This window comes from Scyliorhinus canicula, chromosome 3 (assembly GCF_902713615.1).
Source record: "Scyliorhinus canicula chromosome 3, sScyCan1.1, whole genome shotgun sequence".
In the NCBI taxonomy this organism is placed as follows: domain Eukaryota; kingdom Metazoa; phylum Chordata; class Chondrichthyes; order Carcharhiniformes; family Scyliorhinidae; genus Scyliorhinus; species Scyliorhinus canicula.
Window position 1 is genome coordinate 166,136,347 of NC_052148.1, and position 18,383 is coordinate 166,154,729.

The 18,383-nt window shown below is 46.3% G+C and overlaps 1 protein-coding gene across 5 annotated transcripts in view; it reads left to right on the forward strand.

The window, feature by feature from the left end:
* The window catches only part of LOC119963079 (collagen alpha-1(XXV) chain), an 816,994-nt gene that overhangs the window by 583,969 nt on the left and 214,642 nt on the right, over window positions 1–18,383 (forward strand). For 4 of the 5 annotated variants that reach the window (XM_038791653.1, XM_038791655.1, XM_038791654.1 and 1 more), the window contains exons 5-6: window positions 4,883–4,909; window positions 5,040–5,066. In XM_038791653.1, the coding sequence (XP_038647581.1) occupies window positions 4,883–4,909; window positions 5,040–5,066 (54 nt within the window). Of the gene's footprint in view, window positions 1–4,882; window positions 4,910–5,039; window positions 5,067–15,122; window positions 15,183–18,383 lie in introns of all 5 variants that reach the window. The other variant, XM_038791652.1, reaches the window with a different exon arrangement.

Genomic DNA, 18,383 nt, shown 5'->3' on the forward strand with positions numbered 1-18,383 from the left:
CGGGCCATCATGGGCCAGAGAATCGCCGGGGGTGGGGGGGCCCGCCGGCCAACAGGTATGGCACGATTCCCGCCCCCGCCGAATATCCGATGCCGGAGAATTTGGCGGACGACGGGGTGGGATTCACGCCAGCCCCGTCAATTCTCCGACCCGGTGGGGGGTCGGAGAATCCAGCCCCATAACTCTCGTTGTCCCTCTTACGTGAGCCTGCTAGCCTATTTGCATATTAATAAACGTGTCGTTAATAAACCATTATTTTTAGACCAACATCTGCCCACATTTTTTGTAGCGTTTTCGACAGAATTTAAACAGTGGGCAGGATTCTCCAGTCCCGCGGCAGAGTGTCCAGGTCGTCGTAAATGCCGTCGCGTTTTGATACGGCGTGAATGGGCAGCTCACAGGACTAATTCTGGCACCTACAGGGGGCCAGCACGGTTCGCGCCGCTCCAGTTGCCGATCCCGGCGTGAACTGTGTGCCGCGGGATCCACGCATGCGCAGTGGCCTCCTTCAACGCGCCGGCCCCGACGCAACATGGCGCAGGACTACAGGGGCTGGCGCGTAGGATAGGAGGCCCCCAGCCAGAGAGGCCACCCCCTGGGTCGGACCGCCCCCCCTTTTCCCCCCTCCACCCCCACAGGCCGCCACCTGACCCTTCAATGCTGAGGTACCGCTTGCTCACAGCAGGTTAGAATGGTGCCGGCGGGACTCAGTTTTTTTCTTACTGCCGCTCGGCCCATCCAGGTCGGAGAATCGGTGGGCCGGCCACGTAGAGCAGCCCGCGACCAGCGCCGTGCCAACTATGCCCGCGCCAATGGGGCCGATTCTCCACTCTGCGGAGAATTGCGTGCCGGCGTCGGGGCGGCGTGGCCCGGTCGCGGGGATTCTCCGGTCCGGCCCAGGGCTGGGAGAATCCCACCCAGTGTTTTTAAGGTGGACTGTTTATATTCAACGTTCCAAAACGATTTGTCTTCTTGTGTAAACCACAAATTGTGCAAAACAAATTGGAATTTACTTTTTCCAAAATCTTCTGTGTTTCAAGCAGCTATTAATCACACATCAGTTAAACCTTTTTGGGAAAGTTATTTACCGGTAAATTATCTCCGACTGTCAATATTTTGTGTCAGTGGAGCAGTTCTGGAGCTTTGACTGATCACATGTCAGAAGATGAACAATTATGCCATAATTAAAGACATACACCGGACATGGGGGGAGTTGATACCTTTTATTCAATGCAGATTTATTGGACACTAGTCTTCAGGACCACACAAGCATTTTCAGCTGCAGGTGAATCCATCTGACCCTTTGTGTCTTTGCTCAGCATTTGTTAACCTCACACCCAGTGCTTCAAATGGGGAGTCATAGTTATGTAGAAGTAAAAACAGTAAATACAGCAAATGTACAGCAGGTCAGTTAGCATTTGAAGGAAATAAGATTGGTTAAATTCTTACTCTGGCCACTCGTGCTTACATCAATTAGGAATCCATATGCATCAATTAAATGCAAGTGCGTTGCCCTGTGAGGGAAAATGTGCTTATAATTTTCCTGCCCTGGATGATTGACATGGCCTAGTCATGCTCCTGCGACAGACCTTTTCATTCTCAGAGCCTGTTATTGGGATGGAGAAGGAAGTGAACCAGGGAGAGGAAGTAACAGGGCAGGTAGGCACACCTGAGAGCAACAACCAGAAAGGATGTCGCCCAAAGTCTGACAAAATGAATGGGGAGGGTGGAGTGAATGGTGTAATTACTAAAACACACTTGAGAGTTTATTTTTTTGGGCTGTGCATACACGACCCCTGCACAGTGGCTCCCAGTCAGAGCAGAATCATCGTCCTACCCGAACCTCAGAGGGGCCAGCGTCAGTATTTTCACTCTTTGGTTTTATTTCTCCCTTATGCTGAGTGCCCTAAACACCAGTACGAATCTGGTGCACTCAAATATGGATGAGTTGTGTCGGGGGTGGGTGGTAGTGCAGTGTCCAAGCCTGCACACCATGAGCGAAATTCTTTGATCCTCCGCAGGGTCGGAGAATCGCTCGGGGCCGGTGAAAATCCCGCCCCCGCCAATTCCCGGGTGGCGTGCCCTCCGGCGATTCTCCGGCCCGCGATAGGCCGAAGTCCCGCCGCTGAGAGGCCTCTCCCGCCACCGTGGTTTCAACTACCTCTGGTGGCGGCGGGATTGGCGGCGCGAGCGGGCCCGCGATCTGGGCCCACCGATCGGCGGGCGGGCCAGTGCCGTGGGGGTGCTCTTTTTCTTCCGCCGCCACCACGCCCTCCACCATGGCGGAGGCGGAAGAGAATCCCCCAGCGCGCATGCGCCGGTGGTGACGTCAGCGGCAGCTGACGCACCGGCACATGCGCGAACCGGCGAAGGCCTTTCGGCTAGCCCGGGCAAAGGTGTGGATCTCCGCAACTTTGGGGTGGCCCGATGCCGGAGTGGTTGGCGCCACTCCGCCACGCTGGGACCCCAGCCCCGCCGGGTAGGGGAGAATCCCGGCCCATATCAAAAATGGTAGCAAACACACTAATATCGGACCACAAAATGGTTTTATTTATTTATGTCTCCCCCAACAGCTGTAGCATTCACCCCCCCCCCCCCCCCCCCCCCCCCAAACTACCATCACCAGAGTGAGCAGCTTCAAACAGAATTCCCAGCTTCCTCAACTGGAGGATGTCCAAGGTGGGCCCTTAATGAGAAGAAAACTCGGTATTTGTGGGTCAAACCTAACACATTCAGCATTATGTACAGTTTAATCGTAATGACCTGTGGGAGATTTCTATTGCCACCGTAAATTTTGGAACCCTAAACCTGTGCACAAAGAACACCTTTGACAATTTGCAAACAATAGCAAACAGCTCAATCCTTCTCCCATAAAAGCCACCTTATAAAATGAGTCCATATATTTGGAACTTTCTTCATCATGCTTACACTTTTCAAGCCACAGATTTAGGGTGTTGTAACCTAGTTATTATCATACTGCGCTAGCATTCCTGGTGAATTCATATCGCATCATGGTGAATTGTGATATTAAATTCCATTAAAAATAACTTCCATGAAAGCTACTGGATTGTTTTAAAGACACAACGGATTTGTTATGGAATTTAATGCCTTCCTCCAAGGTACGCCTGGAGGCAGAAGGTCATTTCATCAGGCAGGAAGGTGCCAGTTGAGGACTCCACCATCTTCCCACTTCTGCCCTGATTAGATTTGGACTGGGAAGGCCCTCGGACTGCCTTCCTGAGCTGTCGCCAGTTGAAGCCTTCAAATGGAGAATTGATGCCCACTGAAGGGCTTCATTCTGACACTGCTGATATTTAACCATCAGCGGGTAGGGGATTCACCAAGTGATTTTGATAAACAAAGCCCTGCCAGGTTGGTTCACCTGATCCCGGGGTGGGAGATTCATCGTCATCAGGTAGTTGTGCTTGATCGAGGGACCCAGCCTCGAGAAGTGGGGAGGAACACTGAAAGTTATCCCTGCCCTTGCTGCCGCTGATTGTCTGGCAACTCTCAAGCGGCAGGATTTCCATCCCCGGTGTCCTTGATTTCAGGCAAGCCCTGCCAGTGCCCAGTTAAGTGCCTGATTGACATTTAATACGGCAGGCCTTCCCAAAAAGAAGTGAGGAGGGGTTCTCATTGGCTCGCCAGCCTGCAGGTGAACCCGTCCTCTGTCACCTGCATTACATTCCACCCCTAATGTGCATGGTGCAGGGTATTGATACTTCGGGACGCCACTGAATATAGGTGTAGGTTGGCTCTCACTAGTGCACAGACAGGCGATTTTCAGTTTTAGCCAGATCAGCAAGATGAAGGCAGGTGCTTTACAAAGGAAAGAAGGGCAAACCACTCCACAACATTCATAAACAATGTCTTTTTGTGGAGCGGTGTTAGCCAATCACTCACCAGCTCCGTTTGGGTTGAGAGGTGGCAAGAACATAGAACATACAGGGCAGAAGGAGGCCATTCGGCCCATCGAGTCTGCACCGACCCACTTAAGCCCTATCCCCATAACCCAATAACCCCTCCTAACCTTTTTTGGTCACTAAGGGCAATTTATCATGGCCAATCCACCAAACCTGCATGCCTTTGGACTGTGGGAGGAAACCGGAACACCCGGAGGAAACCCACGCACACACGGGGAGAACGTGCAGACTCCGCACAGACAGTGACCCTGCAGGGAATCGAACCTGGGACCCTGGCGCTGTGAAACCACAATGTTAATCACTTGTGCTACCTGCTGCATATAAATTAAGAGCACCCAATTATTTTTTCCAATTACGGGGCAATTTTAGTGTGGCCAATCCACCTATCCTGCACATCTTTTTGGGTTGTGGACAGTACGGTGGCGCAGTGGGTTAGCCCTGCTGCCTCACGGCGCCGAGGTCCCAGGTTTGATCCCGGCTCTGGGTCACAGTGCCGAGGTCCCAGGTTCGATCCTAGCTCTGGGTCACTGTCCATGTGGAGTTTGTACATTCTCCCCGTGTTTGCGTGGGTTTCGCCCCCACAAAGATGTGGAAGATAGGTGGATTGGCCACACTAAATTGCCCCTTAATTGGAAAAAATGAATTGGGTACTCTAAATTTAAAAAAAATCTTTTTGGGTTGGGATGAAACCCACGCAGACACGGGGAGAATGTGCAAAGTCCACACGGACAGTGACCCAGGGCCGGGATTCGAACCCGGGTCCTCAGCGACATAGGCAGCAACGCTAACCACTTTGCCACCATGCTGCCCTTGCAGGAAATAGGCATCCTTGATTTTAATTCAATCTGAGAACGTGGCACTAATTTCTTTCAGAAAAGCAACTAAATGAGCTGGTTTTGAATTTCAGGAGTACAATTTGAGGATAAAACAATTAATGACTTTAAATTGTTTCATTGCAGGGTCCACCTGGTCCAAAAGGAGACAAGGTTTGTGAAAATAATCATTTTTACAGATAATATATTTTCTTTTTATGTGACACCTAGCTCCATTGAACAAAATTCTAAATTTCCTATTGTTTCTGCATTGATGTTAATTCAACATATTTGTGTCCTGCAGGGTGATCAAGGGGACCAGGGGCCACGGGTAAGTTTCTAACCGCCACGTGATGGCATTCTGAGGTGTATTGCATGATTGTTTGAGTGTAGTTACTAATGAAACCGTGAGACTCTTTTCTCAATGTTCTGCTCCACTCCACATCAATGTCGTCAACTGGCCATACTGGAGCACGTTTTAGTGCAGCTGACACATCAGGGCAGTGCTGAAGGTCCCATTTTGCACCTAGTGTTAGAAGTGTTAGGCCTTCCTGGGGTTAGAAGGGACTGTGCATCCACAACACAAGATCAGTTCTCCAACGTTTCTCAATCAACGACGTGCATTGATAATTCGAAATAAATGTTCCTGTTTACTGTACTGCTTGTTCTTCAGCAGCCTGTGATGGTACTACCGTCCGTATTGGTTCTGCTAGCCACAGAATAAAAATAAAGCAGAATGCACTAGAGGTGTGAATGTCTTGGTAAGTACAGTAATGTTGGAGATTTTACCCCAGTGGTTCTGTTTGGGCACACCCACAGATGGTATCTCCGTAACTCTCAACCACACCTGCATGTTTGGCTTTAAATGGGCAGAAATCAGCAGCTGGCCAGGCGTTGCTTCTGGCCCCATAAAGAAATGATTTCCAGGTACCTTGGAGAATCTTCATCCCCTTAACAGCTGCTGGCAAGAAGATTGTTGCGGCCTGAGTTTGAATTCAGTCGAGACCCCGTTAGCTAGGATGCAACCCTAATTTTCATAAATTTCTGAGACTCTGCAGCAGTTAAATGATAAAATGATAAGCATGATAATGATAATGGGTCAGTAAGGCTGGACACCATTTAAACACTCCCTTGTCCCCATTCCATTGCCACCGGGTGGATTAGAGTTTCCCCTTTTCAGTCTACAGCAACTCTGGAAAAGCAGTCTGACGGGATGACTACATACAGGCACACAGAGCGTGCAAGGGAGTTGGACAAATGATGTCTATTAATTTTCATGTGTGTCTGATTATACAAGTGTTAGAAGAAGGTTTTCTGTTCTTTTGAGATGTCAGCTCATTTAAATTAAGAACTTCTGTGTGTTATTAGATCTGTTCACCACCACAGCCAAATGCTCAGCTTTTATGTGTCCTCCAGCACTTTGTAGTATGATTTTAAAAAAAGATAATTGATCTTTGGCCTTTTACAGTCACAGCATGTGGATTGTAACAGCATGTTTTTGATTCATGTGCTCTTGTAGTGTACCAGATCTCATGTTCCTCCAAAGGGTGTTTCTAGTTAAAACAAACATTGCAGCAGTTAATTTTCTGACAATATGTTATTTGCCCATCTCCACCTCTTCCCCTCCCTCAAATTAGCACTTGAAGCAATAGTTGATGTCCAGAAATACTAAATGAAACAAATGTATTCTCCCTATTTGTCAAAGTATCAAGAACTGAAGATTGCATTTGCCTGTCCTTGTGCAAAAGGTCAGTACATGCTTCTAGCTAAATTCAGTTAACAAGGATTGATCAGTTACTGAGTGGCAGCAGTTCAAACAATACTGATCAAATTCAGTGCTGTTACCATCAGGAAAATACACTGAACAGTCGGTACAAATGGAGACCCAGGCGTCAGACTACACAACAGATTTTCAACCTTTCAACCTGACAGTTGTCAACTTGTAATCATTGAATAATTTGAATTGTGGTCACAGTGCAGTAACATGCCGCTGAGTATAGTAACTTTACTCTATTACCCAGAATGCTTCAACCAGGAGTATCTGAATCATGATTTACATTTGTAACCTGCAGACATGGGCTGAATGTTACAAGCCCTGTCGGCTGCATTTTTGACAGGGTGAGTAGGGTGGGGCCACTTAAAATATGACAGGTTGCTAGCCTGCCACCTTCCTGCCCACTCCCAATCCGGTCCGCATAAAATAATAGGTAGGCCCTGAAATCAACAACTCACCTGCCATTTAAGAAAAAAAATGGCAAAGCAGCTGAGCTTAATCATAGAATTTACAGTGCAGAAGGAGGCCATTCGGCCCATCGAGTCTGCACCAGCTCTTGGAAAGTGCACTCTACCCAAGGTCAACACCTCCACCCTATCCCCATAGCCCAGTAACCCCACCGAACACTAAGGGCAATTTTGGACACTAAGGACAATTTATCATGGCCAATCCACCTAACCTGCACATCTTTGGACTGTGGGAGGAGACCGGAGCACCCGGAGGAAACCCACGCAGACACAGGGAGGATGTGCAGACTCCGCACAGACAGTGACCCAAGCCGGAATCGAACCTGGGACCCTGGAGCTGTGAAGCATTTATGCTAACCACCATGCTACTGTGTTGCCCTTAATAAAATCAAAATTTCTCAATAAAAATTATTTTAAAAAAAAAAGAAACCATTTGACCAGAATATTGCACTGCCCATACTAAAATGCAGTTGACGGGGCAGGTGGGCGAGAGTGAGCAGGTAGCTCTTTTAAACCAGCTGGTTAAAGGCCGGGAGGGTTTTTAAGGGGGCGGCCTGTGCACATAGAAAGCACTGTTGCCCAAAATGATAGCCCTTCTTTGTGCCTCTCTGCCTAGCCTCCAGATCCTGTCTGATCCCTACCTAAAATCCTGGGACTTACCTTTTGTCCATGTCCCATTGCTTCCAGCAGCGACCGCTACTGAGTTCTAGCAATGCTCAGGCTGCTGGCCAATCAGATCATTTAGACTGCTGTGGGACGGCACTTCTAAAAGTCGCTCATTTGGTTTCAAATTGACTTCTATAACTTGGGGGGAGGGGTGGGGGATGGTGAAGTAATATGCACCCCCCTCCAAAACTCAGCCCCACAGTTTCCATGTCATACAATAAAAATTGTTAAAAAGGGAAATGCAAAGAATGCGCTGAATATTGATTAATTAATATTCTTACAAGTGCATGATAGATTGCCACTTTTTAAATTGAGAGACAGAGTAGTACCACCGGCTAGGATTGTGTCATTTACTGTTTTTGTCTATAATGGTTGAAATGTTAATACAAGGAAAGCAAAATAATTTTCTTTAGCGTAGCGTAGCACCTTTCACATCTGCAGAATGTCACAAAACCCTCAATAACGAAAGAAGTATTTTTGAGATACAGTCGCTGTTCTAATGTAAACCATGTGGCAGACAGCTTGGAAAGTCTTCCAAACGGCTATGAGAGATAATAGCCAATGGAGGTATTTCTGTGTTGTTTGATGAGGGATAACTGTTGTTCAGGGCACCGAGGGAACGTCCCTGCTTTTCAACTCGTACACCTCAGCGGGTAGTTGGGGTTTTTGTTTAAAAACTCACCCAAAAGACATTTCAGCGCTCCCTCAGTAATGTGTTGAAACATCAGCCGAGATTATGTGCTCAGATCTTTGAAGTGGGGCTTAGATCCATGACCTTCTGACTCCAAGCTGAGAGCACTACCATGGAGCCTTTCTCTGATCAACCCTCCTGGAAATGGGGGGAGAAATCTCTTTTAACACTGCATCTTCAGGGAAATTTCTACCCCTCACCCTTGAACCAAATGCAGCCATTCAACGCCATATTTTCCATGCTCTTACTGCCTGAGTGAGCTTCCAGACTGTACCCATACTGGCACAAGATATATATGATACACCGGCAGGATCAAGAGCAGAGTGGGTACAAGAACTGGGGATACTGAAGACAACACGCTGGTTTGCATAATGTATAACCTGTAATGTGTAACATAATAGCAAGGGACATATTTTTTCAATAGCTGTAAAGGCATTTCCTTGAGGAAAGCTGCCTGCTGCTCGGGTATTGTTTTCTGGAAAGTACAAAGTCATCAACAGCTTCCAGTTCCTCAGGCAGTTTAGTGATAAAGTGACCAATTTTCTTGTGCAATACATCCCGTCTGCGCCTATTTCTGTCATACAAAACAGAGGGAAAAGGCATGGTGGCCCATTGCACAGCGTTTACTCGCTATTTGTGCTTCATGTGACTTATGGCCGCAAATCAGTTAAGGGACCAGGTTTCACATTGTGCCTGAAACAGGCATTCCTGGTTCAAATTCATTTTAAAGATCAGAACTGTTGTCATTGAGTGCTGCATTTCAGTTTCCTTCATTTCTGCCAGTCATGTGCAAGCTGACCCCCTCTTAAGTAGGCTCTATGTTTCTTAATGCTGTAGTTCAAATGGCGAATCGTTTAAAGTTAGGCAACATTTGCCATGGAAATGAAGATTTGATTTTTGTCCACTCCAACTCTTGGCCTGAATATTGAGGATGTCAGGGACTAGGCACCTGCCATTCAAATCATCGACGGGGAACACAAATAAAGCACACTCCAGACCAGAGCGTTCTCCGGAAATATACAATTACACTACCAGAGATGTTAAACTTCTGACTAAGGAGTGTAGGAGAAATAAATGTCGCACTTCCAGACTACCGTTAACTATTGGATTTTTATTCATAAGTGAAAAATAATGAAACCATCCTGTACTATGATACACTCTGAATTATTGTCTCTTTTGGGAGTATCCATATAAAAAGTATATATAAAAAAAGCACGCATTTTAGCACGTCTGGTCAGGTGCCAATGGAGTCAATCATGTTTGGTCTATCATCTAAATTCAAAATTCCCCTTCTCTCAGCATTTAAATGCATTGGATCATTCTTGCAGCAAACACATCAGGGTCATGGGAGAGAAGTCACAATGACTATTTTGAGGAGCAGAGTTGCAGCAAAAGCCCTCTCACCTATTTTGCACACAAAACCACATGGAAATGGCTACATTTCTCAAATGAAAATTCAGGCTAAAAACTGCAGTCGAAAGGAAAAATGGAGCCGTATAGCTGGGGCACTGGAAGCTGCGAGAAAGTAAACAATTTAAATAGAAAACGTCTCTCTCATAAATCTTCTGTTTAGCCATGTGATATGTTCAGGAATTCAGGTTAGGATTAATGATCCACACATGTGCCTTTTTATGGCTATTATCAGATGAGTAAGGCAAAATAAATATTTGCTTTATGAGTGCTGATTGGAAAATATAATGAACAAAGAATGATACTTTACATTCATATTTAAACTAGCTTACATCTAATTAACCCAGTGAAATGACGTTGAATGATTTTTATATATTTGTTGTGTCCAATTTTCAAATGTAACGGAATTTATCTTCACTGTACTTCATCTACCTAGATTTCCTAATTATCATAATAATATCCATCCAAAATTAATTGTAACGATAGTCCTGAAAACAATCTGTGGGCTGCAAACTTTGAATTATTTTAATCTGACTCTTTTATGGGTTTATTTTTATTCATACTATACACGACGCATGTCATTGAATTGCAATCAATTCACAATTCGTCATAAAAAAGCAAAACACTTTGGTGCTCGAAATTTGAAATGGAAACAGAAATTCTGCAAAAGCTCACCAGGTCTGGCAGCATCTGTGGAGAGAGAAGCTGAGTTAATGGTTTTGCACAGGTATGATTCTTCCTCAGAGTTTTGAAGTAGTCATACGGACTTGAAACAACATAGAACATACAGTGCAGAAGGAGGCCATTTGGCCCATCGAGTCTGCACTGACCCACTTAAGCCCTCACTTCCACCCTATCCCCATAACCCAATATCCCTCCTAACCTTTTTTGGTCACTAAGGGCAATTTATCATGGGCAATCCACCTAACCTGCACATCTTTGGACTGTGGGAGGAAACCCACACAGACACGGGGAGACCCGCACAGTGACCCAGCGGGTAATCAAATCTGGGACGTTGGCACTGTGAAGCCACAGAGCTATCCACTTGTGCTAACGTGCTGCCGAAACAATCCTCTCTCCACAGATGCTGCCACATCTGTTGGGTTTATCCAACATTTTCTGCTTTTATTTCAAAATTCCTCACAATTTGAATTGAACCCCATCTTCTCAATCTGTTTCAATGTGAAGTATCAAAATCAAATAACGCACATTCCACACCAGAGTGTTCTCAAGTAATGCAGAATTACAATACCAAGATGTTAAACTTCTGATTAAGAAGTGTGCGAGAAACAAATTTTGCACACTCTAGACAACTGTTAACTATTGGATTTTTCTTGATAAGTGGAAAATAATGGAACCATCCTGTACTATGATACACTCTGAATTATTATGTCTCCTTTGGGAGTATCCATGTAAAAAGTATGTATAAAACAAGCACACGTTTTAGCACGTCTAGTCAGTGCCATTGGAGTCTATCAATTTTCAATGTAAATGGAAAGTAATAAAGTCACACTCTGGTGCTAAAATTTATGAATTTGAAGCCAGGTTTATGTTCTATGCAGTGCAGGGTCAGTCTGGGATGTGCTTGCTCACATCACTTTTGAATGGGAATGGTGCAAGGTAAGGCCTTGTTTGTATGTTATCAAATAAACTAACCAAGATCTTGTCACCGATCGCTGTCATGTCAGATCATTTAAACAAGCTCATGGGATAATCAGTTTATTTTCAGGCAGTAGAAATGAAAAGGTATTACAGTGGTGCACCTGAAGGGTTTTTAATTTTATAATTGAAAGTTTAAAAATTTGGCTGCACTTGCACTGCAACTGGCTTGTATCTCTGGCAACACGGGACTACCTTTCACAAGCGATTTCCTGAATATTTGCAATACACCAATATGGAGCATTAAACGAGGCACAGTATCATTTACAACCCAACTCGAAGGTCATTCTTTTAAAATAAATCTTCAAATAGTTTTTAGTTAATGTTGTAAATTACTCACCGGGCTTTTAAAAAAAGGTTAGCTCCTATTTGAAGTCAAAGCAATCCGGACACTAGTGCTAAGAATTAATTGACTCCAAGTGGGGCTTGTTACATCACTTTCACACTCAGAAATGATCTATTTCCAAGGCTCCACAAAGGAAATCTTAAAAGTAATGTTTTAATAAATTCATCACTGCAGTAGTGATCTTTAGTAAGGTAACAGCTCCGCATTTTAATAACTTAACCTCTTTCTCTTTCGTGCGATCTTGTCACTATTTACAATCAATACATATGAGCACTTAACAGTTTTTGATCATCATCATCTTTGCTAGTCGATAGTTTGATGTACAACTACACCAATCGATGTATCACTGAATAGGTTGGGAATTTGTGTCCATTATCTACTAATACAGTGAGTGACAAGCTGGCAATCTCAGATTGACTTTCCAGAAGACCTCTGCAGAGAGCAACAATGAAAATCAGAGAGCATCAAATCAACCTACACTCACACACCTATTAAACACAGGCATTATAGAATAGGCACCCCAAAGGGTTGGCCACATGTAACCTGGCTCTACTCGACCAGGAGATCGAGTGCAGGAGAAGGAAGCAGAGTTAAATAAAAGAAGAATTTTTTTCTATAAAAGTCCTTTCACCCATTCACTCACTTTGAAGGGTCCACTGAGGGAATCGTAGTACGTGAATTCTTTAATAAAGATTTGCTGCTTTTTTGATTTGTCTTGAAATAATTTATGGATAACTGCTAGGATAACACGAACCTGCCTCCCATCCATTGACTCCATCTACACCTCCCGCTGCCTGGGGAAAGCGGGCAGCAGAATCAAAGACCCCTCCCACCCGGCTTACTCACTCTTCCAACTTCTTCCATCAGGCAGGAGATACAGAAGTCTGAGAACATGCACAAACAGACTCAAAAACAGTTCTTCCCCGTTGTTACCAGACTCCTAATCGACCCTCTTATTGGCTGAACTCATTAACACTACACCCCTGCATGCTTCATTCGCTGCCGGTACTTATGTAGTTACATTGTGTACCTTGTGTTGTCCTATTATGTATTTTCTTTTATTTCCTTTTCATTTCATGTACTTAATGATCTGTTGAGCTGCTTGCAGAAAAATACTTTTCCCTGTACCTCGGTACACGTGACAATAATCAAATCCATCCATCCATCTCAACACTGCTAAGCTGCTCCTCAGTGTAAAATGTTAGTCAAAAACTTATTTTTTGATCTCGGCACGCCTAATCTACTACAAAGTTTCAATTTTCAATGTTAGAAACAATTAAAGCAGATTAAAAATCAGGAATATTTTGTAATAGAATCCATGATTATTGTTGTATTAGATACACTTTCTATCCCTGACAAATCAAAATTGGAACATCTGTTTTGCAAGGCTTATTTTAAGGATAGAAATAAAGAGTGACAGCCTGTATGAATTTCAACTAGCAGGGGCAGCACGGTGGCCTAGTGGTTAGCACAGCGCCGTGTCCCAGGTTCGATCCCGGCTCTGGGTCACTGTCCGTGTGGAGTTTCCACATTCTCCCCATGTCTGCGTGGGTTTCACCCCCACAAACCAAAGATGTACAGAGTAGGTAGATTGGCCACACTAAATTGCCCCTTAATTGGAAAAATAATTGGGTAATCTAAATTCAAAAAAAAAATTAATTTCAACTAGCAAGATGATAAATAACCATGACTGAAAATGAGAAAACAAAGGAATGCCATTATTAATATTTTACGCAATGTTGCAAATACTTAATGCGAAATGAAAGACTATCATACACTATGATATCTTATAACGAGCAGCATGGTAGTGGCACTATAGCTTCACAATGCCAGGGTCCCAGGTTCGATTCCCAGCTTGGGTCACTGTCTGTGCGGAGTCTGCACATTCACCCCGTGTCTGCATGGGTTTCCTCCGGTGTTCCAGTTTCCTCCCACAAGTCCCGAAAGACGTGCAATTAGGTAATTTGGACATTCTGAATTCTCCCTCTATGTACCCAAACAGGCGCCGGGATGTGGTGACTAGGGGCTTTTCACAGTAACTTCATTGCAGTGTTAATAAGCCTACTTGTGACAATAAAGATTATTATATTGTAATGGCAAACTAGCCTAACTAAACGATGCTAAACCTCATTTTTATAGCTATGAACAATCATAATTGTCTCTAATGGGAAATGATTGCCATAAATAAAAAAGAAATATGGGCTTTTAACTGACTTCTGCTTTGTCTCTTGAACGCAAGTCCTGGGTCAGTGACATAAAACAATCTTGAGATAGAAACGGGCTTGATACTCAAATTAAGATTGATATATTCTGGTGCTTTTGATGAGAAATGCTGTTGCGTCGCAACCTTTACACATTTTACTGGGACATCATTTGTAAACACGTTTCAGGAGAAACGTCAGGCAGGGGACGATGCTGAGATTCTGAAATGAAGACCCCCCACCCCCAAGGATTCCAAATATTAATGTTGATCTCCTTGTTGTGGCCTTATTTGGAATGGGGATTGTTGCCTTATTAGAGAGCAAAGTTCTGAAATCTCAGCTATGAAAAGTTGCCTATTATTTGAGAGATGCTTATTCTGCAGCACATATTCTACTTGCAGCAATGTAGGTTATTTTACAGTTGATTGGGTTTTAGTGCCTTTTGATATTTCTTCAGAAAATGCCATTGTTGAAGCTGCCAATCATGCTGCTTTGCTCCCCTTTATTTGATCTCAGATTCCCTTTTGTTCATTGCTTACCTAAAAGTATTGACTCAAACAAGATTTGTCACTTGGTATCATAGAATGCCTACAGTGCAGATGGAGGCCATTTGGCCCATCGAGTCTGCACCGACCCTCCAAAAGATAAGTCCTCAATCAAGGAATTGACAGGATCAGAACATCTGCCCATTCTATTTTTGCTTTCCATTCCATAACCAGCAGATTACGTTAAAAACATCCCTTTAATGCGTTGGCCTGCCTATTTAATCACAAAGAGTACGAAAGCTCATTCCAATTCTGGCCTCACTTGGCGTATACTCATGCATTCCGAGCATTGGGCAATCAGAAACAGGAGGCCAGATTTATTTACTTCCCCTCCTAGCTTGGGAAGGTTACGACTGTCACGTCATGCAGCGCAATTTCAACTGGATAAAGAGAACTATTAAGAAAATGGCACAAGTTGAATAAAAATTGTGGAAAACTGCCACAAGGAAAGTTATTTCAGAATCTTAGCTCGTCTCCAGTGGTGGTGTAGATAAAGTTGTCATACTCTTAACGATAACAGTGAGAATGTAACAAGCTGGCATGTCCTGTTATATGTTGCAATGTGGAAACCTTGTGCTGTTTTGTTGTGTTTTTTTTTGTTTGTTCCTATACTGTGTTGTGTTCCCAGGGTTTGCCGGGGTCCCCCTCAGTGGCGGCTCTGCACAGTAATCAGATCCTCACTGTCAAGGTTTGTGGATAATGTGTGGGTGCTCAGTCAGACCTCAACCAGCATACTACTGTAATTATTTAAATTGAATAAGACTTGGGGCAGGATTTTACAGTCCCGCCATTGGCGGCCATTGTTGCAGGTGGGCTGGAATATTTGGAGCATAGCCAAAATTCTGTTGACTTAGGGTGGGAATTTCAAATCCCTCCCTCAATGACCAATACAAAATCAATTTTTAAAAATGAGGCCAATTAAATAAAAAGAGTCTTTAAAATGAAAGAAAAGCTCTTCCTCAGTATTGGCATATATGAGATAAGGGCAGCGATTTAATGGAAACATTTATGAGTGTAATTATGGATGGGATTGGTGGGGTGTTCTCAAAGGCCATGTTGGAGAGATTGCGGCCTGTATTTAACGGCACTTAGTGCCAAAAATACACCCCCATGAGCTTCTCGCCATTAATGGCTGTCTTGCCGTCTGATTCGCCAGTCTGCCACCTAAGCATCTCACCACTAACATGGAGAAGCTGCTTTTAAACACTCCCTCTCCACTCACTCTCAGTCAACACACAAGCGTGGCAGCACGCAGACGTGTTCCTTGCTTTGGCGATCCGACCTGGCCAGGCTTCGGGGCGCTGTGGATATGAGATGGGACATCTGGGCCGGGATTCTCCGACCCCCCCCCCCCCCCCCCCCCCGACGGTTGACAGCGCCCCCCCCCCCCCCGCCCCGGTGATTCTCCGGGCCCCGATGGGCCGAGTGGCCAGTCCCGCCGGCATGAATTACTCACCTCACGCATGGCGGGATCTAGCAGGTGAGTGTGCGGCCTCGGGGGGCGTGTGGGGATCCAACGCCAGGGGGCCACCACGATGGCCTGGCCTGTGATCAGGGCTCACCGATCTGCGGGCGGGCTTGTCCCTCTGCGCCGGGCCCCTGTAGGGCTCTGCCAATTTGCCTGGGGACCTGCGCGGAGAATTGAACCCCCACGCATTCGTGGAAATACACCGACCAGTCTGCGCATGCGTGGAGACACGCCGGCCGGTCCGCGCATGCGTGAGATCACGCCGACCGATCCGCGCATGTGCGAACCCGCGCCGTCCCTTCGGCACCGGCTGGAGTGGCGCCAACCCCACCGCCGTCCACCTAGCCCCCGAAAGTTCGGAGAATTCCTTACTTTCAGGGGCTGTTGACGCTGAAGTGGTTGGCGCCGGTTTTCCCACTAGCTTGGGGACTTAGTCCCCAGAAGGGAGAATCCCGGCCCTTGTTTCCCCGAGGGATAGGAGGATCTGCAACAGGGTTAACAATACCGTCTGGGAAACAGTGGTAATGGCTGTCAGTCGGACAGCTTGATCAGGAGACCGTCATCCAATGTTTGAAGAAGACCTTCACCGAGTTGCAAATGTATGTTGCCACCTCTCTTCTGATGTAAGTTCCGCCTGTCACCCCTCAATATCCCAACCCTCCCCCACCCCACAAATCTCTGATAGACATCTCGCACCCCCCTCACATTCGATCTTCGTATTGCTCCTCAGCACCCCCTGGCACCCACCAGCACACTGTCTTTTTGTCCAGGTGCGGTGCCCACACATGCCACCTGCTATAAATCTCCTGACCTATCAAGCATGCATCTCACAATGCCCACTCTTTGTCCCCACAGGAGAAGATAGCCTATAATAAGCGAGAAAGGGCCAAGGCGGGGGGGGGGGGGGGGGAGTACCAGAGATTTCTGCCTTCACTCTATGAGCAACAAGCACTGGAAATCACAGGGTTGTCTGAGGAGAGAGCAGTCACCGACAGTGAGGGTGGACTGCACCACAGAGGTGAGGGTCCACTGCCCCTTCACCCAGATGACCTGCCAGAAGTGAGTTGTTCATGTCAGACAAAATAATCCTTCCTTCTCACTGACCACATATCCATTGTTTCGCAGGGTCTCCAACTGATGGGACCGGCACATCCGGAGTCGTTTTTCCACCCTCCCCTCCCGCCATCCAAGAGACCACCATCAAGGTGTCACAGCTGTCATTCCCACTTTCCACCAGCGCAGAGACACACACCTTGGTGGGCCACATTAGTGGGCAGGCTTCTGAGGCACAATCTGGTGAGCAGCACACAGTTGCTGATGCACCTCAGGTGGAGGCAGGAATATCCAAGGGAGACAGAATTCGGAGATCTGCTGGATCTCAGGACTCAGCTGGATCCCAGACAGATGTCACGCCTCTGGACAATGTTCTCCCAGGGCTGATGCAGATGGTAGGACACAGCCGTGAGATTCAGAAGGGGATGTCAGTGACATCTCAGCGAGTGCGTAGCCGCTTGGAGGAGTTTGAAAGGCTACAGGTGCAGGAGATGATGCCGACAATGCATGGCACCAAGGCCAACACTGCTAGGGTGGCGACCACAATGGAAAGTCTGGAGCACGACATCCGAATCATGAGTGGTGGTGCCCAAGGCATGGCTCAGTATGTGTCGACCATGTCTGAGCACCTCAAGATCATGCCCCAGTTACTGAGGGACATGTCCCAGACACAGATGGGCATTGCCGAGGCACTAAAGAGCATGCCCAGTCACTGAGAACCATGGGCATTAGCACCATGGAGCAGACAATGGGGACCCTCCAGGGCTGGCAGAGCCAGATGACTCAGAAGCCCCTGGAGTTCATTTCAGCTGCCCCTCTGTCCCATGGAGACCCCCAGGGCCCTATGGGTACCATTAGGGAGGAGGAAGCGCTGGAGGCCAACCTGGGACCTGTCACCAAGGAAATGAGGGCGGTCTCCAGTTCTTCTGAATTCCCCCTCCTGACAACAGTGCATCTCAAGGGCAGCGGGCAGAACAGGATGGCATGGCAATGCCAGTGACATCGGGAAGTCGGCTAGGGCCCCCAGGCTTCAGGCCCTCCAGAGGACGTCCGCCAAATGCATCGAATGCCACATGGTGTGGAAAGCAGTCGGCTGCCTCCACCTCTGATCTGCATCCTGGAGACACATTAGAAGTAGCAGTAGACCACGAAAGATCAAGAAGATTGATAAGGGAGGGGGTTACTATCTGTAGCCAGGGGGAATGGAAATCTCAAATGTTCACTATTAAAGCATTTTACACCTGATACATGTGAAGCCTTTTCCACGTTAATCTTCACAGCGAGCCTGCTCACATCTCCACCCATTGCCCTCTGCTTCCCCCAACCCCCGCCCAACTCAGGCAAAGTAGTCCAAGATCAAACAGGCCC